The 22,354-nt window shown below is 64.5% G+C and overlaps 4 protein-coding genes across 4 annotated transcripts; 3 read left to right on the top strand and 1 right to left on the bottom strand.

The window, feature by feature from the left end:
• Positions 1–1,705: 1,705 nt before the first annotated feature.
• EMIHUDRAFT_354511 (hypothetical protein) lies at positions 1,706–2,846 on the bottom strand. The gene is made up of 2 exons (XM_005776268.1): positions 2,112–2,846; positions 1,706–2,070 (listed from the first exon to the last, which is right to left on the bottom strand). The coding sequence occupies exons 1-2, from the start codon at positions 2,814–2,816 to the stop codon at positions 1,795–1,797; spliced, it is 981 nt and encodes a 326-aa protein (XP_005776325.1). The 5' UTR covers positions 2,817–2,846; the 3' UTR covers positions 1,706–1,794.
• Positions 2,847–3,308: 462 nt separating this feature from the next.
• Positions 3,309–4,872, top strand: EMIHUDRAFT_64965 (hypothetical protein; the record flags this gene model as incomplete). The annotated part of the gene is made up of 3 exons (XM_005776267.1): positions 3,309–3,678; positions 3,749–4,218; positions 4,318–4,872. The coding sequence occupies 3 exons, from the start codon at positions 3,309–3,311 to the stop codon at positions 4,870–4,872; spliced, it is 1,395 nt and encodes a 464-aa protein (XP_005776324.1).
• Positions 4,873–6,174: 1,302 nt separating this feature from the next.
• EMIHUDRAFT_450606 (hypothetical protein) lies at positions 6,175–6,932 on the top strand. The gene is made up of 3 exons (XM_005776266.1): positions 6,175–6,191; positions 6,607–6,882; positions 6,906–6,932. The coding sequence occupies exon 2, from the start codon at positions 6,636–6,638 to the stop codon at positions 6,846–6,848; it is 213 nt and encodes a 70-aa protein (XP_005776323.1). The 5' UTR covers positions 6,175–6,191; positions 6,607–6,635; the 3' UTR covers positions 6,849–6,882; positions 6,906–6,932.
• Positions 6,933–20,303: 13,371 nt separating this feature from the next.
• EMIHUDRAFT_65049 (putative peptide methionine-R-sulfoxide reductase) lies at positions 20,304–20,654 on the top strand (the record flags this gene model as incomplete). Its single annotated transcript, XM_005776265.1, has 1 exon — positions 20,304–20,654. The coding sequence occupies one exon, from the start codon at positions 20,304–20,306 to the stop codon at positions 20,652–20,654; it is 351 nt and encodes a 116-aa protein (XP_005776322.1).
• Positions 20,655–22,354: the final 1,700 nt, after the last annotated feature.

Raw genomic sequence — 22,354 nt, 5'->3', positions numbered from 1 at the left:
CGTGGAGATTAGGGGGAGATCGCTTTGAGCTGCGGGAGATGTTTGGGAGAACGACCATCGAGAGATACAGACACGGCGGTACGGTGTCTGGAGTAACATCTCAGAGATTGAGCAGCGCAGGGGGTGTGCACCTGCCCCCCCATCTCCGGTCCAACGAGTAGAAACATGTTTCCAAAAAGCAGCTACGCCCGACACGACGACGAGACTCTCACTCTCCTCGCGCACTTCGCAGCAACCACAAGGTCCAAGGATCGGGCGCGGGAGTCAGAGGAATTAGCTCAGCGAGAGACACGCACTCACACTCACACACACACACACACACACACACACACACTCACACACACACACAGAGAGAGAGAGAGAGAGCGAGCGAGCGAGCGAGAGAGCGAGCGAGCGAGAGAGAGAGCGAGAGTACAGTACAGTGATCAACAGAGACCCCCACCCACACGCCGCGCAGTGTGGGAAGCGACGACGGAGACTCACTACTCGCACTCGCAGCACGGATTCAACGGGAGGAACGAGGGGACGCCCGGGCAGCCCCCGGGGCACGCGCAGCCGTTACGGTGCGCGTCCTGCCCGCCGCCCGGCATCGGCGCATCCTCCGCCGCCGCCGGGGCCGGCGGCTCGCCCGGGATTGGCGCGTCCGTCATCGGCGCGCCCGGCATCGGCGCGCCCGGTGGCGCGCCCGGCATCGGCGCATCGTCCGCCGCGGACCGCGGCGGCCCATGCGCCCCACAATAGGGCACGGCCACGCCGGGCGTCGCCCGCAGGAACGCGGCAAAGGAGTCGTGGTCGAACGTGCCCTCCATGATGGCGAGCCGCGTCGCCGCGTGGGGCGGGCGGTTGATGGCGTCGACGACGACGACGCCCCACGCGTGCTTGACGGCGTCAGCCTGCTCGAGCCCGCGCAGCCACTCCGCCGCGTCCTTCGCGGTGCACTCGTTGTACGACGACGTGCGGGCGGCGAGCATGCGCCGCATCGCCAAGTAGTCGCAATCGCTGCAGCCGGCGCGCTGCACCACGGGCGGCAGCGTGTAGCGCGTCACGGCCGGGAGGTGCTGCGCCGGGAAGCAGAGGGCGTCGCTGCACGCCGGGCAAAGGGCCAGGTGGCGGAGCGCGAGCCCCGCGCGAGTGCGCCGCGAGTGCGCGAGAGCCGCCGCTAGGCGGCGGTAGCTCTCATAGAGAGCGCCTGCGGGCTGCTGCTCGCGCAGCGCCACCTCGAACGCGAACTTTGCGTCCGCGACGAGCTGCGGCGCGTGCGGCGCCTCGCCGTGCGCCTCTGCGTCCGCCTCGCGCAGCGTCAGCGCGACGCCGCGCCGCGCGCCGAGCAGCCGCGCGCGCGTCAGCCAATGCGACGGCCAGCACTGCGGCAGCAGCAGCTCCTGCCCATCGGCGCCGCGCCAGGGCTGCTGCTTGAGCTTTGGGTCGGCGCGCCATTGCGGCGGCTTGGGGAGGCACTGCCGGTACCACAGTAGCAAACGCGCGTCGAGCTGTTGCGTGGACAGCGAGTCCGGGTCGCACGAGAAGGCGTTCGGGTCAGCGTACGGGCCCTCCATCGCAGCGAGTTCGTAGTGCATCTCAGCGCCCATGCTCGGCGGCCTGTGATCGCCGCCGTACGTCTGCAGGAGCCGCCGCACCTCGCGGACGATGCTCCTGTTGAAGGCGATGGTGATGTTGTCCTTCTCGACCGCCTCCGTTGCCTCCCCCTCGCCCAGCGGCTTGTCCGCCGTCTGGTACGCGTCCTTCGTCTCGACGGTGCCTCCGTCGGCCGCGTCGAGAACGCCCAGCAAGGCATCAGTGGCGATGGATAGCGTGCGCTCCGACGCCTCGCGAGCCGCCTCCCCCTCCCCCTCCTCCTCGCCGTCCTCCAGGTCGTCGAACAGCCGTGCAGCGGTCTTTCCTGCCTGCGCTCGCCGCACCGCATTCAGCTCCTCCTCCGCCGCCGCGCCCTCCGAGGCCTCCGCCGCCGCCGCCGCGGCGGCGGCGGGCGACGGCGTCGCGGTGGCGGCGGCGGCAGCCGCGGCCTTTTCCTCCGCCCGCTTCGCCGCCTCCCGCAGCCTCTTGTGACGCCTGCGTCGCGTGGCTTCGGCTCGCGAGCGGTTCTTGGGGTCGGGGTCAAACTCGACGCGGTCGATGACCCAGTGGTGACGCGCGTATGCCTCGCCGAGCGCGCGCACCACCCTCGCCCACAGCTCGCACTCCGCCTTGATGTCGCCCTGGAAGTGTGGCACCCTGTGCCACGGCCGCTCCGGGTTGTCCTTCTCGAGCTCCCGGTCGTAATCCTCGTGGCGCGCGGCAAGGACGGCGCGCCAGCGCTGCTCCGTCTGCGCAGGCCGGGGCCGCTCGACCATGAGCGCGTCCATCTCGACGTCCGCGTTCTCCTTCTCGCCGCCGCCGCCGGCGAGCGGCTTGCGCCGGCGCCGGCGGCCGGACGCCGCCGCCGGCGCAGGTGCGGGCGGAGTCGCGCGCCCCGTCTCGTTGTCGGGCGACTCCTCGCCGCCGGCGGCGTCGGGTGCGGCGACGTCGGCCTGCGAGTCGCGAGGGCGGCCTGCACCGGCGGCGGTCCGCAACGTCTCGCGGCGCGCCGCCAGCCACGCCGTGAACTCATGGGCGATGTCGCTGTCGTCGGGCGGCTGGTACAAGCTCGGCTGGATGTGGTCCATGAAGGCCTCCATCTCGGCCGCGGTCACGTCGTCGGGCGCGTCGACGGGCTGCAAGGCCGTGGACCGCACGGCGGGGCGGCTGCGCCAGGACTGGCGCGTCGCTGACGACGAGCCGAAGCAAAAAGAGCTGGACGACGGCAAGCCCGGCTGCATTCTCGCACCGGGACGGCGATCCTGGTCGAGCATGAGACGCCGCCTGCTTTTGGATGTTTTCTTTCTTGATTCCGTTTGTTGCAAACGGAATCAGTTGCAAAACCCTGAATAAAAAACAAAACGCGAAAATCCCCTTTGCAGCCAAGCCTACCGGGCACCTAATTCGCCCGGGAATTTCTTTTTCTGGCGCACGATCGGCGCGTGGACTGCATGGAACAGTGCCTCGCCTACCTGCGCACGCTGACTTCAGAGAGTCTGGCTGAGGCCCCGCACGCGGAGCTGCTGGCGGTGGGTTCCGTTCTGTTCCGGTCGCATGTGCTGCGCGAGGCGTTTGGGACCGACGACGTGCTCGAGCACCTCAAGAGCCAGTCCGAGTACAAGGAGCTGCTGCGGAAGCTCGAGAAGCTTAGCAAGAAGATCAACGACGTCCACGAGGGGCACGTGCGAAAGGCCAAATTTGCCGGCATCAACACGCAGCGATCCCAGTCGTGGATGGCCATTCAGGCAGGTGAGCCGGCGACAGCGCTGCTCGATACGCCAGGGAGCACTCCCGCCGCGCTGCCAGCGGCGCCACCCGCAACCGCACCCTCCGACGCGCCCGTGGCCGCCCGTGCGCCGTTGCCTGCGGCTGCGGCTGCTCCCGCGCCGCAAGTCGACATCGACGCTGTGCGCCGCGCCGCCTCGCTCCCTCCCGGCTCCTTCCAGCAGAGCTGCAACATCTGCGGGAGCGCGCTCGCCGGAGGCCACCACTTTTACCACCAGCTCTGCGTCGGGTGCGGGGACCTCAACTTTGCAAAGCGGAACGCGCTTGCGCCGATGAGCGGGAAGGTGGCGGTGGTGACCGGAGGCCGCGTGCGGATCGGTGCGCAGTGCGGCGCCGCTCCCTGGCGGGCGGGGCCCAGTCCCCTCAGCCCAGTGGCGTTCCGACGTAGGCTTCCACATCGTCCTCAAGCTCCTGCGGTGCGGCTGCCACGTGCTCACGACCACGCGATACCCGGCGGACGCGGCGGCGCGGTACGGTCGCGAGCCCGACTTTGAGGAGTGGAGGGGGCGGCTCGAGGTGGTCGGGCCGCTCGACTTGTGCGACCTCGGCGTGACGGAGCGCTTCTGCGACGCGCTGCACGCCCGCTTCGAGCGGATCGACGTGTTGATCAACAACGCGGCGCAGACGCTAACGCGCGCGCCCGAGTGGTTCGAGGCGATGGACCGTCTCGAGGAAGGCGCGGCGCGGGACTTGCCGCCCGCCTCGCGCCAGCTGCTGCTAGAGTCCGCCTCCTCCGCGCCGGGCAAGCTGCTGACGGCGGCTTCTTCGGCAGAGGCGCGCGGGGAGGGCCGCGATGCCGCCGCCGAGGGAGGCAATGCCCCCGACCAGGAGGGTCCACTCGGCGAGGGGTGCGGGTTGGTGAGCGCGGGCAGGGACGGCGGGCGCGCCAGACAGCTCGCGTCGAGCCGGCTGGCGTCTGTCGGGAGCGTGCACGCGAGTGGCGGCGGCTTGGGGCAGCACTTCCCGCCCGACCGGCTGGACGAGTCGATGCAGCCGCTCGACCTCTCCCCCATCAACTCGTGGTCGCGCAAGCTCGGCCAGATCGGGACGTCGGAGATGCTGCACACGGTCGCCGCAAATGCCGTCGCGCCCTTCATCCTCTGCTCGCGGCTGCGCGGGCTGCTCGCTCCGCCCGACGCCGCCTCGGGGTGGGGGCACATCGTCAACGTGAACGCGCTCGAGGGCAAATTCTCAGTGACAAAGAAGCAGTCGTCGCACCCGCACACCAACATGGCCAAGGCGGCGCTCAACATGCTGACCTGCACGGCCGCCATCGACTTGGCGCAGGCGCGCGTGCTCATCAACTCGGTCGACACCGGCTGGGTGACGGACATGGCGCCGGGCGGTGTCGGCGTGCTCGCTTCCATCCACGAGACGCAGGTGGCGCCGCCGCTCGACGAGGTGGACGGCGCGGCGCGCGTGCTCGACCCCGTCTTCTCGCACATCAACGACCCCACGGGGTGGCGCCAGCGCGGCAAGCTGTGGAAGGACTACCGGATAGTGAGATGGTAGAGCCGCCGGAGGGTTGGCAGAGGGGTGAAGAACATACAACCGCGATTGTAATGTATCTCACGCTCGCAGGCATGCGCTCACAGACACAGCACACACCGGTCACCGCGGTCACCGGGCCGCGCGGGCCGGTGTGTCACCGCTCTCGCCCCCCCACGCGCACTCTGGGCCAAAATGCCCGAAGGCAGGATGATGCAAAGACAGCATTAAGACTGTGTCCTGTTCTTTTTTGAAAATCCGGTGCGCGTCGTCGTGGCCGGAAAAAGAAAAAGGGGGATGTGTCCAGCACTATGTCAAAACTACAGGGGTAGGCAATGAAACGGAGCTTTGCGCCCTTTCCCGCCCGCCTGGGGGGCACCCAGGCCGGCCACCTGATCGGTAGTGGTGGACGGGAGGCGCGAACAGCGCCATCTTGGGGTCTACACGCCGACCAGTGCTCCCGTCAGTGACCAGGAAGAGGGGATGAGTGGAATTCTCAGCCGCCGGCCGCGCGTCCGTGTGGTCTACAGTTAACGAACCAAAAGCCCTGCTTCCGTTTTAACACAAATTGGGTGGCGAACTCGGCGCCCATAGCTCTGGCTCGAGTTTTTGCGATTATGTCGCGAAACGCATAAGCCGCCCCAGCGAAATGGCCGATACGGCCGGAATCGAGTCAGCGCCGGGGCGGCTAATGCGTTCTCCGAGGTCATGTTCGTGGGCGGAAAACGAACCGGCACCCCGGCGGGGCACCTTACGGGCTGTGTTAAAACGAGAGGCCAGAGCCTGTTCACGCGATGGCCAGCCGTGGTGAGTTGAAGGTCTCGGCGAGAAGTCGGGCAGGCCAGCAGAGCCCTTGGTCAATATTGGCTCTGACGCCGTGCCAGTTGTCGGCGCGCCGCGATCTGCATACCTGTTCGTGCCTCTACAGTAGTGCGGCCACGTGTATTGCTGTTCGGCGATTCGCGTTCCGCTCTCTCGCCCGTGAGACTGATTGGCGGGCGCCCGAAGCACCTGGCTTGCGCGTCGAGCGGTGAGCTCTCTACAGACACCGTCCGAGCCCGATGCACGCCAGGCGTCTCATTCCAAGCCCACTAAGCATTCCCACGCGCTCAGGCGCCGCTCGGACCCCATCCTCGAGCCGGTTACCTCACGACAACGCAACTCGGCGCTCTCGATGTGAGCGCTAGGCAGTCTCAACGCCGATTGCTGCCGAGCATGCACGACTCGTAGGCGTACCGGCGTGCCGCTGGCGTACTACGCGACGGTGGAGGCGCGTGGAATTGCTCAAAAGGCATGCATCTGTCGGAGAGCGTGCCGCAAGACCTGATGTGCCTCCGCTCCAGGTGTGTGGCAGTTCGATGGATCCAGCCCAGCGACCTCTACGTGACGATTGAGGACTGCTCTTCCCCTTCGGCCGAGCCTCCAGTCCCTGCCACCGTGCACTGGCGCCAGCGAGCTGCACTCATATCCCGCACGCGCGATCGGCAGTCGAGTTATAACCCGCAGCTGTGCAGTGCGTGCGCACCACGAACCGTTGTTCGGCGATCTCTCGGCGACCACTTGTCGACTCGCGCTCGGACGCGAGGTACGTGCTCGCCCGGTCCCCCGGGAGAGGACCAGGCCATTTTTAGCGAGATCGAGACATCACTCTCATCGCCCGCCGCTCACGCTTCCCTCCCTCTCCCGCGCCGCCGTATCCGGTCCTAGCCTGCGATACATTGAGACCTCACGCCCTGCGACTGTCTCCCACGCTCGCAGGCGGGCCTATCCGCCGTGCCACTCCATGCATGATCATCGCTGGGGGCAGCGGTGCTCGTGCGACTGCGGATTCGGCCTCACCTCACGCCCTCTGGCCTGCAGCTGCACGTTGCCGGGCGCCATGCCTCCGTCGAATGGAGGCCCGACTCCAGGCTCTGAGCACGTCTAATCCTTACGATCCATGTGCCCTGCACATGGGAGGCTATCGTAGCTACGAGACTGGCGCCATAGACCTCGTGTGACATTGTGGGCGCCCTGCAGGGGTCGAAACCGCCGCCGTTGGTTCTCGAGGAATATATTAATCGGCGAAGGTAAGGTAAGGTAAACGTCTCCACACACACAAGGTGGTGGGGCAAGGGGGGGCGACCCTCGCATCTCCACGCCCGGACACGGGCAGGAGCCCCACGGCATTCAAAGTGCAAGCACCGGCCCGGTGGCGGTGCCGTCTGGGTGAGCAACCTGCACCCCAGCACTCCCTCCCTCCCATGGGACACAACCCGCACACATCACACAAGAACCCCCACAGCGTGGACGACTACGTGTTCAGAAACACCAAGCAGCGAGGCGAGGGTGAAGGGGTAAGGGGCTGTGAGGGGCAGAATCTTCATCCGGCTTATCTGTGACTACTCCATCTAGCCTGGGGGGTCGGAGGAGGGGGGGGCAGAAGGGGTAAGATATGGGTGAGGCCAGCTACAAGTCGGACACCTCCCGTCGTCGGAATACTCCTCGGAGCGGTCGGTGTCCTCGTCGTCGTCCTCGCGTCGGTCTGCATCGCCTCGCCGGCCGTGAACCTGAACACGGCGTCGGCCGGCGCCGAGGCGCCGGCGGCCGTCATCAGGTGCATGACCATGATAATCGGCGAGTTTTGCTGGTAGAGTTTGTTATTCTGCGGGGGCTCTGCGAGCTCCACACCACCCGTGTGATGACATATACATTCTTCAACGCGAGTGGCTCAACTATATTTATTTGGCGACGCGCGTCAATACAAGCCGTCAACGCGTGACGGCATCGCCACTGGCTGCGACGGTGTATCATTCACTTTATGCCACCGTTGCATATCCGGTTGCCTCTTATCACACGAAGTAGCTGCCTGGATTTCATTCGCTCGCCCATTGACTCATCTGTGTATGGCGGCTTCAAATCAACGTTTAGAGGAGCGAGGTCGGTTTCGCCCCGGGGGGCCAACAAAGAGCGACACCACGCGGCCCGGTGCCGTTCGGGCGCCGCTCATCGCTTCGCAGCGAGCCCGGGCTCTACAAACATCTCCGTCGCGAGCTGCGCACGCCCCGCGGGTCCGTGTGACTGTAGCTGTATCTCCCAAACATCTCCCGCAGCTCAAAGCGATCTCGGCCTAATCTCCACGGCTCGAGATTGCACGAGATAAACACGGCGCTCTCGAGGTGGGGCGCCAAGACCTGGATAGCGGAGCGCGTAGAACGCGCGCTGCCGATGTGCACAGAGCCCGGGATGGCCAGCATCCGCCCTCGTGGTCGCGAACGGCGCCGGTCGGCGCGTGCGGCTCTGGCAGCCGCCCGGCCGCGTCGGAGCTGCAGAGAGCGGCCCGCGGCTCGGTGCCGTTCGGGCGCCGCTCATCGCTTCGCAGCGAGCCCGGGCTCTACAAACATCTCCGTCGCGAGCTGCGCACGCCCCGCGGGTCCGTGTGACTGTAGCTGTATCTCCCAAACATCTCCCGCAGCTCAAAGCGATCTCGGCCTAATCTCCATGGCTCGAGATTGCACGAGATAAACACGGCGCTCTCGAGGTGGTTCGCCAAGATCTGGATAGCGGAGCGCGTAGAACGCGCGCTGCCGATGTGCACAGAGCCCGGGATGGCCAGCATCCGCCCTCGTGGTCGCGAACGGCGCCGGTCGACGCGTGCGGCTCTGCGTCAACCAGTACGGAGCCCGAAATGCGTCCAAAAGTAAAAAAATCAGCTTTCCGCGCCTCTTCACTGCTCGCCCGCCGCGCAGGCGTGTTCCGGGGGCCCAGTGGAGCATTTCATCTAGTGGCGGCACCAGCTCTAGAGAAATTTATAATTTCTCAGTGGGGTTTTGACATAGTGGTCCAGCACGTGCCAGTCCGCGCCTGTGTCGAGCCTAAAAAGAAAGAAAAGGGACACCCAAGGGAGGGATGGGAGGACGGCACGCCGCCACCACACAGGGATTTTAAGGAGAGGGGTGTGGTGCGCTAGCCGTCGACCACCCTTGGGCGTCCGCCTCTTAGGCTGTATATACTTTTCCTCTCGCACCCCGTCTCTTTTCCTTTCCTTTTTTCTCTACAGCACCCTCTCTTTTCCTCTCTATTTTCCCGGGGAAACCATCAAATTTTCCGGGCTCTGAGCCGAGTCTGAGGCTAGTTTGGGCCCAAAATCAGCCAAATCGGCAAAATACCGGGTATTTTGCGGGTATACCTGGAAAACCCCGGGTATCCCTGGAAAATACCCTGCGACCGCCTGGGTATCGTGCCGATTTCCTCAATTTTGCGTCAGATTTTGCCCCAGACCAGCTCTCAGACTCAGGGAAACTCGCGAGTTTCCAGAATGGAGCACCAAACACCCCCTGGAAATTTCCGGAAACGCAAAGTGCTGGGGACCCTCTGTTTTCCTTTTTGTTTTCCGGAAAAGTATATACAGGCCAATCCGCCTCTTCCTATCTCTCTTCGCAGTCTCTCGGTCTCGCCGATTCTCGCTGCAACCTTCATGCCACCTCGCGGTCGTCCCACTCTCGTCGTTCTTTCCTAAAAGAAAGAAAGAAAACAGGCAACCCAAGGGAGGGATGGGAGGACGGCACGCCGCCACCACACAGGGATTTTAAGGAGAGGTGTGTGATGCGCTAGCCGTCGCCCACCCTAGGGAGTCTGCCTCTTCCTATCTCTCTTCGCAGTCTCTCGCCGCTTCTCGCTGCAACCTTCATGCCACCTCGCGGTCGTCCCACTCTCGTCGTTCTCTCCCTTGTCACTTCCTCCTCTCGTTCTTTCCTGTGTGCCGGTGATAGTACTAGCACGCGCCAGTTCGCACCTGTGTCGAGCCTGTGTGCTGTGAGAGAGAGTTCCTTTGTTTAAATTCTTTCCTGTCTGCTGTGAGAAATCATCTGAGCTTGTTTGTACTCTCTCTGTTTGTATGGAGTGCCCGTCGCGGCCGCGCGGCTGTTGTTCGCGTGACACGAGTAGCAGCGCGTGTACGGCCGGCCTCGCGTGCGGCCCTCCTCCCTAGGCCAATCCAGCGCCCCGCTCCCCCACTGCGCTGGAGGGCCACGAATATGTGCGCACGGGGGGGAGGGCTGCCCGCCACTGCCGCCCTCCTCCTCGCCGCCGCACAGCTCGGCTGGCTCTACAGCCTCTTGCCCAGCCGGCCGCAGAACACGGCTCGCGCGACCCGCCCGCCCACTGCGACCTGCGACGCACCGCTCGTCGTCGTCGTCCCACTGCTCGGAGGGCGCGCGGCCGCCGAGGCTGCAATCGACGCCACGCTGGGAAGATGGCGCGCGGTGCCACCGTGCTCAGACAATCGAGCCGAGCCGACCCTCGCTGGCGCCGTGTTCGCATGGCCGGCGGGCGGCGAAGTGCCCTTGGCGCAGCTTGGGCGCGTGTTGGCGGAGCGGGCGGTCTCGCTGGAGCGGTGCCTTGGCAGGGTCGAGCTGCTCGGCCGGGTCGAGCTCCGCCGGCTAGCGAGCGTCAAGGGCAACGAGAGGAGCGGCTCGAGCGGCGTGAGGCTGCAAGAGCCGCGTGTGTGGCTGGCAGGCACCGCATGGGCGTCTTACCTCGAGTGGGATGGCGCGGGCGCCGCCGGCGATGAGCTGCTCTCCAACGGCGTCTTCATCGCGGCCGTCGAGCTTGCCTCCACCCGCCAGGCGCACCTTCCACACGACCCATTGCACCACCCCCTCTCGCGCTCCCCAGCGCTTCTCAGACTCTAAGTGCTCGCACCTGAGACAGCACAGGCACGCCTCTTGTGGCTTCCGGCTGCGGCGCGACCGCTGAGGCCGGGCTGGCTGCCGGCCCCTCCTCGCAGCTGCGGCGCCCACGTCGGCCTCAAGATCCAACTGTCGACGGTCGCCCTACACGTAGGCGCTCTCGTGTGAGGCCGAGCTCCTCCCTGCGGCATGGGTCGTGGGCTCTCCTCTGCTGATGGACTGCGACCGAGTCGGTGGCTGGTCACCAAGTCCCGCGAGAGGGGGCCCTTGCGCCGCTGGGAGCGCCGCTCGCGATGAGCGGTACCTGGGCCCGGCCGCCGTATACGCGGCGCAGAGCGACAGCTTTCGCACATACGTACTTGAGTGGCGCTCAAGCACGCTCTCCGGCACTCCCGTCCTGGTGGTGCCTCAGGGCCATCTCTCCCCTTCGCACTCGTGGCCCTCGGCTCTCTAGGCGAGCCATTCTCAAAGGCGCTCTCTCTCCTCTGGCGAGGGTACGCCGAGGCGCGCCGGCGCGACTTTTCGCGCCGCTTCGTCGCCACCGCAGCTATCGCCGACGTGGGCGCAGAGCGGCTGAGCTTGCGAGGCGGGCGGAGCCGTTTCGCCGACGCAGTGCTGCTGCACACAACCAACGCCTCGCGGCCTGCGGCAAGCTCTTTTGGCGTCGCCTGGCGCGCAGCCACCGGCATGGACGGCGGCAAGGGCGACGCGTCTGAGGGCGACACGGCAGAGACAGCCGTAGCAACGGCGGCGCTTGGGCCCTCCGGTCCACCCCTCTCTGCGGATGCGGCTGAGGAAGCGCTCGTCAGCTCCGCGCTGGCTCGCGCCAGCAGCGGGCGGCTTTTGCTCGGATTCGCCACCTCGGACATGTTCGACTTTGCTCTCAACTGGGCAGCCTCGCTGACCGATCTTGGCATGACCGGATGGCTGCTCGTCGCCCTCGACGCTTCGGTCTACGTGCAGCTTCAGCGGGCGACGAACGTCGTTGCTCGTGAGGCGTGCGCCTTCGAGCCCCCAGTTGGGCAGGTTGTGGTTGGGCGCGCTACTAATCGCCGATCCTCCTCTATCCTCGCGTCGGCAGCCTCTCCCGAGGGGCTTTCTCTCACTGCCCAGCGCCTCAGAGCGATTCAGCTGCTCCTCTCTCGTACACAACTCGCAGTTCTCGCGTGTGACGTCGACGCGGTGGCGCTGCGCAACCCGTGGCCGTCCATCGATCAGCTCTTGGCAGGCCGGCTCGACCCGCTGCAGCGCGCGGAGGAGCAGAGGCCGGCAGAGGCGCACGCGATTGGAGATGCGCGCTTGAGCCGCCCGTACGAGCTACTCCTCTTGAGTGAGTGGCCCGACGGGCGCAGCTTGTGCGGCGGAGGTGGCATGCGGGTGAATAGCTCCATCGACTTGTCGTTGTGGCCGTGCGCCTCGCTTGGGATCGGCTACTTTGGACCGACGGCACTGCGCTTCGTGGACGACTTGCACAAGCGGATCGTTGAGGCAGCGGCTCAGCAGCTCGGTGGCAAGTTCGGTGCGCCGTCGGTGCTCGCCATCCTCGCGGCCGCGCTCGGGCTCCCGCAGCCACCGACCGCTGCGGCGACCGTGGCGGCACCGATGGCGGCACGAGCGCCGTCAGCTGATACCAGCGTGCGGTGGCGACTCCTCGAGCCTGCTCTTTTTCCAAACGGCTTTCTTGCGTTCCGACGGCCACTCTCATTGCTGTGGCGAGCGCGGCGTAATGACAGCGACGCGCCTGCCGCGGTGGTGATGCTGCGGGCGAGCTGGCCGCACCTGCGGGGCGGAGACGCGCCGTGCGACAACGTCGAGACGCTGCGGCGCTACACAACCCATACAGTGCCGGCGATGGCGTTGCCGGTCCCGTCCGAGCTCTCCTCGTGTTGGGACGTAGGTTCCGCCTCGGTCGTCGCCACGGCCAGGGCTGAAGCCGCACCAACCGCCCGCTGTTGCAACTGTGCAGGTACCAGCTCAAAGAACGACGGCTCTGGCACGATCCTGGGCCAAGCGATGAGAAGGGCCGCTGGCTCGGCTATGAGGCAAACAGCTCGGTGGACAGCGCACTTTACCGCCAGCGAGGAGCGCTCCGCTCGGCGCTGCTGCTCGCGCGCTCCCTGCGGCGGACGCTCGTCTTGCCGCGGTTCTGGGCCAGCGAGCGCCACTCCCGCCCCACCACCCTCGCCGGCCTCTATGACTATGCCGCTTTTGCCGCCGCCTTTCCCGACCACCGCGAGGTGTCTCAGCTCTCGCAGATATCCCACACTTTGCTGTTCCTAGCCTCGTCAAGTCACACTTCTCCTGCCCCCGCGAGGCCGCCTTCGCCCGGCGGCTGCCGCCTCCGCGTCGCTTCCACATCTCGCTGGCTGAGAGCCCGAAGGCCCAGTCCAATGAGACCGCGGCCATCTTTGCTGCTGGTTCCGTGGGAGCGAGCGGCAAGCGCCTCCGCCAGTGGCTGCAGCCGTGGTCGAACGAGCGCTTCCTCTCCTTTGACCGTCTCTACCATCGAGTACGAAAGGCGGGCGACGCCACGGAGCAAGCGGCCTTTGACGGCGCGTTCCGCGCAGCGCTGCGGCCGGCGAGTGAGTACGCCAATCTCATCGCGCGTGTCACGGCCGCCCTGCGCGCGAAGGGCGGGTTCAACTGCTTGCACGTGTCCGACGCGGACCTGAAGGCCAACGGCGGCCGCATCTTTGCCCGCGCCGCCCAGCTCCTGCCCCCGGACGAGCCGACGCTGCTAGCGACGGCCGACGCACGCGACGTCCGCGCCTTGGCAAGACGCCACTTTACGAAGCTTCTCCGCACGCGGGCCCTCCTGCCGCCAGCAGGGCGGGTCCTCGTCGAGGACGTCGAGGGTCGGACCACGCACGGGCTTGAGCTCGTGGAGGTGCATGTCTGCGCCGCGGCGAGCGCCGTGGTAGGCAACCTGCTCACACCTTTTGCTCGGTCCGTCTGCTACGAGCGCGACGGTCTTCGCGGCATGCAAATCGCGCGGGGCGAGGACGAGTGGAGCCCCTGCACTGACATTTACGGACGCTCGGCCAGAGCCGTCGCGCGAGGCGGGGCGTGACGTGCGACGCAGTTACAAGTGAGGGGACGTCGCTCGCCGGGCTCTCGTTGCCTGCTCTCGGCTCCCCCTGCTCCTCCGTATCGCATGTTCGCTCCAGCAGTTGCCTGCCTGGGCCCTCGCTGCTCCTCATGCCATCACGACCGTTTTGCTTTCGATGCACCGCGGCCGTAGCCGCCCACGTTCTTTTTCTTCTCCTCTAGAAACAGAGAAAAAATGGGCGGCGCGCGGGCACCATTAACCATTATATTGGGGAACAAGTGTGTGTCAAGGCATGGAACGTGTGGCTCGCGCTCGCCGTCGATTCCTACCCGGCGCGTACCGCGCTGTCGGCTGTCATGCACACTTTCCCTTTCGTATCTGATTCTCTCTCACAGCGTTCGTCGGCGTCGTCGGCTGAAACCCCACTCGCTCCCGGCACCAATGAAGGTCCTCACTCAGGACTCCGCGTTGAGACCCCAGTCTCCGTCGACAGCTCGTCATGCCGGACGCGTTGTGGGGCACCCGTTTCTACCGGGGGCTGCATTGCGCGCCCTTACAGTCGCGACCTCAGCCTCACCTCCGCTCGCGCTCTCAGGCAGACTCTCGAACGACTACTTTCCCACCTGGATCCCAGTAGCGTCGCTGCAGTCGGTCACCGTGACAACGACGACCGGCCGATGGGGGAAAGCTTTCGCTCGGACGACATGTTCGACGACTATTACTGCACCTACGAGTCGGGCTGCAAATCCTTCGACCCGCTGACTCCAGTCGACCCAAGCTGCCCAGCCGACTCGAACGTGCGTCGCGCGGACCATTTCGCTCTCTCCATTTTCACCACGCGGCCAACATGAACGATTTTCGCTTTGCCCACCGAGTTCTTTTTTGGACTTGAATGGGTGGCTGTACTCTTCGCTGAGCCCACGGCCACGGAGCTGGCCTTGCCATACCGTCCGCCTTGCGAGCGTGCTCACGCACGATCCTGGGCTCGTGCTTGCACGCGGTCGCAGCGTCATCAAGGCTCCACGCCACGACAGGACCGGCCATGCCGGGTGGCGTCCTCGGAACATCTGGAGAGGTGGGCAAGGCCTCTGAGGAGGCGTGCGGCGTGCTGACGGTGAGCAACAAGATCGCTCCCGCGGCGCCAAAGCGGCGTGCGCGCGGCGGCAAGGCCAGCCGCGCGCGCCGGCTCGAAGGCCAGCCGCGCGCGCCGGCTCGAGAACTTCCTGCAGCACAAGGCTGCGGCACCTGCGGCTGCTCCTGCGATCAAGTGGGAGCAGCTCGCCCACGGCCTCTTGCGTCAGCAACGCGCGACTCTGCGCGACGGCGCGCGAGCGGCCTGGGTGCGCATGCGCTCCGCCCGCGCGAAGACGCGCGGAGTGACGCGGTCAAGGTCCAGATTCGGAACGCGACTCTCGGTGAGCACCATCAGGGGGACGCGCACTTCTGGATGCCACCGCTCCCGCCACTCCCTCCGAGCCCTCCGAGCGCGCCGCCAATCGGTGCCGACCCGTCTGAGTGCCTGGCCACATGCACCGAGTGCGCCCGATGGCACATCTCTGGTCGCAGATGTCTCGAAATCTCGGAGCAGTGCTTTGCAGCGCGATGGTCCGCGCGGCACCAGACAACTACTTCTTCACCGCGGCTGAGGTGGAGAAGGATATCTGCCTGTGGACGAACGACTTTGGAGAGCGCTTTGTTGCGCTGGCCCCTCTCCCTTTCGAGCACCATGGTCACGGCGCGATAGGGATGGACGAGTGCTGCGTCGTTCCCCAGCCGAGCCCGCGGCAGCCGCCGCAGCCGCCACCACCCCCAGCGCCACCGCCATTTTGCGACGAGTTCCCAGATTCCTGCGAGGTCCACGTCTCGGACTTTGCGACCGCGCTTCACTACCAGCTGGGCAACGCGGATAGCGAGCTGGCACACGCGCGGTACAATCCATCCGCGATGAACACGACGCTTGCCGTCAGCTTCATCCGCCCGTACATGCAAAACGTTCTGAGCGACATCCTCCACGGCATCATCGCCGATGGAGAACAGGCGGCTGCACGTGAGCAGTACGCCAACTGGTCGACAGAGGTGCGCGAATTCGCGAGGAACGAGTGGGTGGCGTACCTAGAGGCGGCGGAGGACGTAAGCGACGACCTGATGCGCAACCTCGAGAAGGGAGTCTTATTGGCCGGAGCCGCGAGGTCCGTTGACGAGCTCTCCAGCTTGTTTGCTTCCAACCGACCTCACACCCGAGCGGTCGGCGGCATCTTCATGATGGGGTTTTACGCGTTCGCTTTCCTGGGAGAGAATGACCGGGATTACGAGGTGGCCCGACGGCGATCATCCAGATCACCGCAGACGCCGCCGAGATCTACCTCGTTCTTCACGCCTTCGGGTACTGGATGTCAACTTCGGGCGGCTCCTTGACTCTCGCCTTTCCCAAGCTTATATGCTCGTCCTCGCCGTTGGCCTCGCAATAGCTGGGATCGTTGCGGCAGTCGTCAGCCTCTTCCACCAGCCGAAACCAAGGTACTCCCCCTCGCAGCTCTGGGTAAGGAACACTGGAGACCCGTGGGTCGAGGCGCTAGAAGCGCCTCCCGCCGACTTTCTGTCCGGCGGCTTCTCGCACTCCCTGCGCCACCAGGCAGCATGTAAGAGGAGTGCCGATGCGGCTGGGCGGGCGGGGGGGGGGGGGGGGGCAGGAACGGAGTTCCTCTTCTGGACATGCGGACCTGTGGCCCTTATCGCGGTTTGGTGCAGCCGGAGAGCGAGCTGGTGCATGCACGCCTAGATGGGGCCGTGTAGCGTGTTGACTGTTGTCAACTCAGAGGGCGGCAATGTGTGATTGAGTTCTGGTCGCAGAGGCTCGTATGACTCTAAAGTCTGAGGGAACGACATAGACACACGCCCTGCGCCCCGGCAGAGAGTTTTGTTCGGCGGGTCGGTTGCCGCCGGGAGGGTGTGGTCGATTTTAATTTCTAGGATTGCTGTAAAATTCTCCAGTTATCGCGCCAGCGTGTCACACACAACTCACAAAAAAACAGCCAGGGGCAACAGTCCAGGCATCTAGGCGCACTGTGAACCAGCGCACAGCGCCAGGACGTATTTTCTTGAAGGGTGTTGCACACTCACCGCGATATTGCAATAGAGCTCTACTGGCGTACTTGGAGCACTTGGAGTGCAGTCATTAACCGCACATCCAGGGCCGGGGAGCTAAGAAGCGCACCCAGCGGGCCGGATGATTGGCATCGGGTTGCGGGCAAGAGAGCCCTAGAGCCCTGGGGGTGCGCGTTCGCAGGGCAAGGGCCGTAAAGTAAACACGGGTCTCCGAGGGTTAGTTCTGCGCTCGGGGTTTCCCCCAGCGGCGGATTTTTTCCCTCGCGCTGTGGGTCCCCCTAGCTGCGGAACGCCCCCTCTACTCGGAGCTAAAGAATACTCTCCGAGAGGGCTCCGTGTACCGGGTTTCCCCTTAACTGCAGAACGCCCCCTCTACTCGGAGCTAGTGGACACGGACACCACGCTCTAAGATGTTTTCTTTCTTTTTCTACTCGGAGCCAGTGATACGAGAATACGCACATGTTACGAGAATACACACTGCCCCCACGGAGTACCTGTACTACTCCACGATAATGCAAGAATACGCAGCTTGGAAGTTGCAGACGCCTATAAAGGAAAAACAGCAAGCTAAATTTCGGCGGCTAAAAAGCAAAGGACGGGCGCTTTTGATCGGCAAAGCAAGTTGGAGTAACGGCGACCGCGTCGCCACAATGCCAGTCGCCTGTCGAGCAGCCTTGGCGGCGCGCATGCGCCGCAGGGTTGACCGACAGCCGCGCACCTCGAGCCTCTCGCTCCACTCGCGGCACGACGCACCCCGCGCCGGTCAGGAGTATTGCGACATGCTGCACAACGCAAAGGACAGCACTGAGAAGCTGGCGCCAGTCGCCCACCAGCATGTCTCAGCACCGGGTGAGGGAGCATGCTGCGCACGCTGATGCAGCACGAGGTCACCACCAATCAGGCCCTCACGCCACCACACACGGCCGCCCTCGAGCACCAGCAGCCGCGCTGCGCAATGCTCAAGCTCAGGAGGTCACCCTGCTTCTCGCAGCTTTGTGCAGCGCAGCGAGCAAGCAGCGCCGCACCAGGCGGACCCATGGCGTGCTCAGCCAGCCGTGAGGCGGAGGCAGGCCGAGTGAGCGCGAGCCGCGCGGGAGGCCATGCCCCGCGCACCGGCGAGCGAGTGGCACGAAAGAGTGCAAGTCGCGCATGCTTTTGCGTAACGGTTTGCATATTCAGCTTTCTTCTTGTTCTGGCTGGAGAGAAACCGTGGCAAGCGACACTTGGATCACTGGGAGCATGCTCGCCGAGGAGCCCTTGGCTGAGACCGCAACCTCTTTCGACGCGCTGCCAGACGAGGTGCTGCACCTCGTAGGCCAGTATCTTTGGGCCGCCGAAAAAAGATTGTGCGACGCGCTCTCCTTCTTTGAATGCTCGTCCCGCCACCGCGCGCTCCTGTCTGGGTTGAGCGAGCTTGTCCTGCATGGCGGCGGTCGGGACACAGAAGGCGTGCTATCGTGCCACGCCTCGCTGATGGCGCCGCAGTCGTGGGCAGTTCGGCTTGCCGCGCTGAGGGCGGTCGAGGTGTCCGGCTTCGGCTTTGGGAGCGTTGGTCGGCTGCTCATGCTTCTGCCTTTGTGGCCGCTGCTGGAGCAGCTAGAGATTCGGATGCCAACTGGTGACGCAGCAGGGTGGCTGCATCTGCAGCAGCTCGATGAGCTTACCAAGGATCTGGTGTTTCTATCTCGTAGCGGCGCCGTGCGTCTCTCCCGGTTCCATTACGTCTGGCTCGGCTCTGAGAAAGTCGACGGCACGATGATCCGCTACAATGGAGCGTGGAGTCACAAGCTGCTGCGTGAGCTCGGACCGACCGCGGCGCTCTGGTTCATGGCGGAGCGGATTCAAACGCGCCGACCCAGCTGGGTGCAAAAATGGCATCGCGCACTTGCAGAGGGCGCGGACCTGAAGCTGAAGGTGGGGAGCTTCTGCATCCTCTCCTGGCTCTGCGTCCGAAACCTTTGGTTGCTCAAAGCTGCCGGTCGTAACCGTGATCGGAGCATCAGGAGCGTGCGTGTCGTATACAATCTCCTCGTCGAGCACGGGGCACGGCCAGCCGCAGAGGGACCGTCGCCGCTGGAGCAGTATGGGTTCCTGGGGACGGACGTGGGGACGGACAGCTCGGATGACAGTAGCGCTACTGATGTGGCGGAGACCAACTCTGACAGTAGCAACTCGTGAACCTTATGAGTTGGGGGGTGAGCGGTGCCGGTGCCGTTGAAGTCCAGTCCACAAACCCATGGCGACCCCGGGCATTTCTCGGGTATACCCGTTTACCCGGCCGGCCACCTGGGTCCCAGGAATGATCAGAATGGCGAGGGCCAGACCGTGTTACATTATAATGTACAGCCAGAACGCCCAATTGCCATTCAGCAGTTTTTCAGAGTCCGCGTCCGAGCCGCTCGGCCTCTCGGGTCCTGCTCCTCCGTATCCGCAATCCACAGCAGTTGGCTAAATGCCCTCCTCGCGCTGCAGTCCTCATGCATCGTGACCGTTTCGATGGACGATGCAGGGGCACTGCATTTTCTCCTTCAGATTTGCGCGCGCGGCCGGCGCTGTGGGAGGGCTGAGTGTGGGTAGGAGCCAAACTTAATCGAAATCCCATCTTTCTAGATACCGGGCACCGCCTCGGTATACAAAATGCGCCTGCGGGCGGACCCTCACAGATCAACTGCGAAATTTCTTTGCGCGCCCCGGGGCGTCCGGCTGTGCGTGCATCGATACAGCACGGCTAAGAAGTGCATTGCATGGAACTCCTAAATCGCAACGAGCTGGCGAAGCGCCTGGCAGGGCACGAGACTGCGCTCGACATCCACTCGCTGCCCATCACCGTTGCCGACGACGACTCGTTGCGGTCGTGGAAGTTCCCCGTGCCGCCTCGAGCGGGCGGTTCCTGCTCTCGCAAGTTGGCACTCGAACCCTTTGACGCCCTCGGTGCGGCGCGGGCCGCAGTGCCTGGCTCGAGCGAGCAGGACACGCTTAGGCGCTTGCGCTCACTCCGCGCGATCTGTGCCGCTGTCGCCGAACGGACCTCAGCGCAGTGGTGCGGTGTTTATCAAGTCGTCGAGCCCGGCGGCGGCGGTGGCTTGAGCGAGTTCGGCGGGGACGACGGTGCGGCCAATCTACTTAAACTGGCTTACGTCGGCGCGCCCTCGCGACCCTACTTTCCCTTGACCGCTTCCTTTTCCGAGGGCTCAAACAACTCGACCGTGGCCATGAGCGGGCGGGCGGTGGTCTATCACGACGTCCTCTCTCTTCCGGGCGATGCGCCGTACTATGTCTGTGACGGGCAGGTGCGCGCGGAGGCGTGCGTGCCGATCTTTGGCGGGCGCGGCGAAGTGGTCGGTATCATGGACGTGGAGGCCTTCCAGCCAGATGTCTTCCGGGGCGAGGGGCTCGGCGTGGTGTTGGCCGCGTGCGCGCAGCTGGGCGCAGCCAACCTGCTCAGAGCTGTTTCGCAGCCCGTGGGGCCCAAGGCGTCCATCGCAGAGGAGTGGCAGGCGATGGCGTGCCGGCTTCCCGCCAAGCTGCCGAAGGAAGAGCGAGACTCTCTCCGGGCCGCGATCTCGCTGACCGACCGGAGCGGCTACTTCGAACTCAGCCGCTGCCCGATCAACGCCGAGGTTGAGCAGCGCATGGAGCAGATCTCGTCCCTCGTGAGCGGTGAGGAGTACGCGCGCAGCTTCAATCCGGGCCTCTACAGCTGCGCTCGCTGCGGGCACGCGCTGTACGCTCACACATCCAAGTTTACTGGACCCTGCTTATGGCCTTCTTTCCGCGCGCCACTGGAGGTCAGCAGCCTTCACACGATCGCGGTGGCGCAAGGCGCGTACAATCACTACAGCTGCAGTGTGGTGGAGCTCTACTGCGCAGGGTGCAGCCTCTTCCTCGGGCATGCGTTTGAGGACGGCGCCACGACCGGCGATACCCATCCTGATGCGCGTTGGCGCCATTGCGTGCTCTCGCTCTCTCTGCAGTTCGCTTAGGACGTGGTCTAAGTTTTTACTCGTGTTACCGCACTGTGTAATACAGTGCCCGGCACAGTGCGTGTAAACGTCCGTTCCGTTGTGGCCACCCTGCGAGGCCGGAGAGCGCTCTCTTCTCAACATACCGCATAGACAGATACGTGGCTGGGTTCACAGCGATTGTAGGAAAACGAAGGGACCAAATCACGGTCGCGGCCTTCCGACTCGCGCCTCCGCCTCACTGGCACTATTGTAGCCCTGGCCGGTGCGCGTGCGGAGTTGAAGTTCCGGAGTGAAAATTCGAACGCGTTCTCTCACGGTGACCAAAAAATGTCCACCTCAGAGGCACCTCCGGAGGCAGGCCGCCGCACGCCGGCGACACAGCTCCAGCTGTCGAGCTGACCCTCAGCTCCTCTCAGAGCGGGAACTGTGACAAAAGTTGACTGAGGCGGTTGTCAGGAATCATCATACGGATCACATGGTGGCTCTCTCATGACGGGAGACCGCCCGACCACTCCTGGGTGGCACTGCCACCGGTGTCGCTCGACGTCCTGTCGACAGCGTGCCGACAGCGACACAGATCATGTGGGACGCGTCGAGTATCGACCTCTACTGCTTACCCAGCCTTCGAGTGTATCCTGGCTGTGGTCCCACACCCACTGGTGTCCATCTCAGAGACCGCAGGAGGTCATGAGGGTCGATGGGAGTGCCAACCCCACAATGCCTAAAAACCCAGCCCAGTATCCCCTAGGTGGGACCGATGTGCCGCAGTGGGGCTCCCCAACAACAGTAGCTAACGTTAGGCCGGCTGAACAACAATAAGGAAGGCCTGGCAGTGACCCACGATGGCCTCCAGCGTCCAGTGCGGGTAATACCCGAAAATACCCGGGAAAACCCAGGTATTTTCGGGTTTTACCCCCGGGTTTTTTGGCATTTTCTGCTTGCTGGCCGCTGAACAACAGTAACAACAGTAACAAACAGTAGCAGCATGGGCTGGGGTGAACACTTGAACAACGTTAAGGATTTCAGCCAACACTAGCGCAACTGTTAGGCCCAAAGTTAATGTTAAACAGCTCTAGTTGACCAGGGGTTGTTTGTGCGCTGGGCCTCCTGCTCGGCTCCAGCCAGTAGACAAGTGTTGTCATCAACAGAGTAGAGAAGAATCTGACCTCGGGGCCGATGTGACCAAGCGCTGGTAGCGTGGTTTTACCTCACACCCGCGGGGTCTCACACAGTGTGTGCCGGCATCGCCGAGCAGTGTCGCTCACACAAGCCGCAGCACAAGTGACTGAGGGCCAGAGTGAGGGCGAGCCCATATCGCTGTTATCGCTGTGCAGAGCGTGTGAGCAGCCGAGAGGAGCTGCTCTCCAGGCTTCTGTCGCAAAGAGCTGCATGCCACCAAAGGCGCTGTCGAGGTTCGCCGAGCGCGCGGGGCGCAGTCGGGGGAAGCCGCCACCGACGAGCGTGTTGGACTTTTCACTCCGGACAAAGAGACGGCCACACGCACACGAGCTGCGGTCGTGTGGCCGTCTTAGCGGCGAGGCGCGGGACCGTCTGTGGCGAAGTGGGTCGCGTCCCCCGATTTCCGTCAACTCAGCATCCACACCCTCTAGGCTAGTAGTTACCGTCTAGTAGTTACCGTCTCTAGCCTACGTAGAGTCTAGGCAGGGCTCTCGGGGAGCGCTTTTACCTTTTTTTCGGTGCGCGCCCATATCGCATAT

Source organism: Emiliania huxleyi (genome assembly GCF_000372725.1).
Source record: "Emiliania huxleyi CCMP1516 unplaced genomic scaffold EMIHUscaffold_28, whole genome shotgun sequence".
NCBI lineage: Eukaryota > Haptophyta > Isochrysidales > Noelaerhabdaceae > Emiliania > Emiliania huxleyi.
This window is presented reverse-complemented; position numbering and strand designations above follow the sequence as displayed.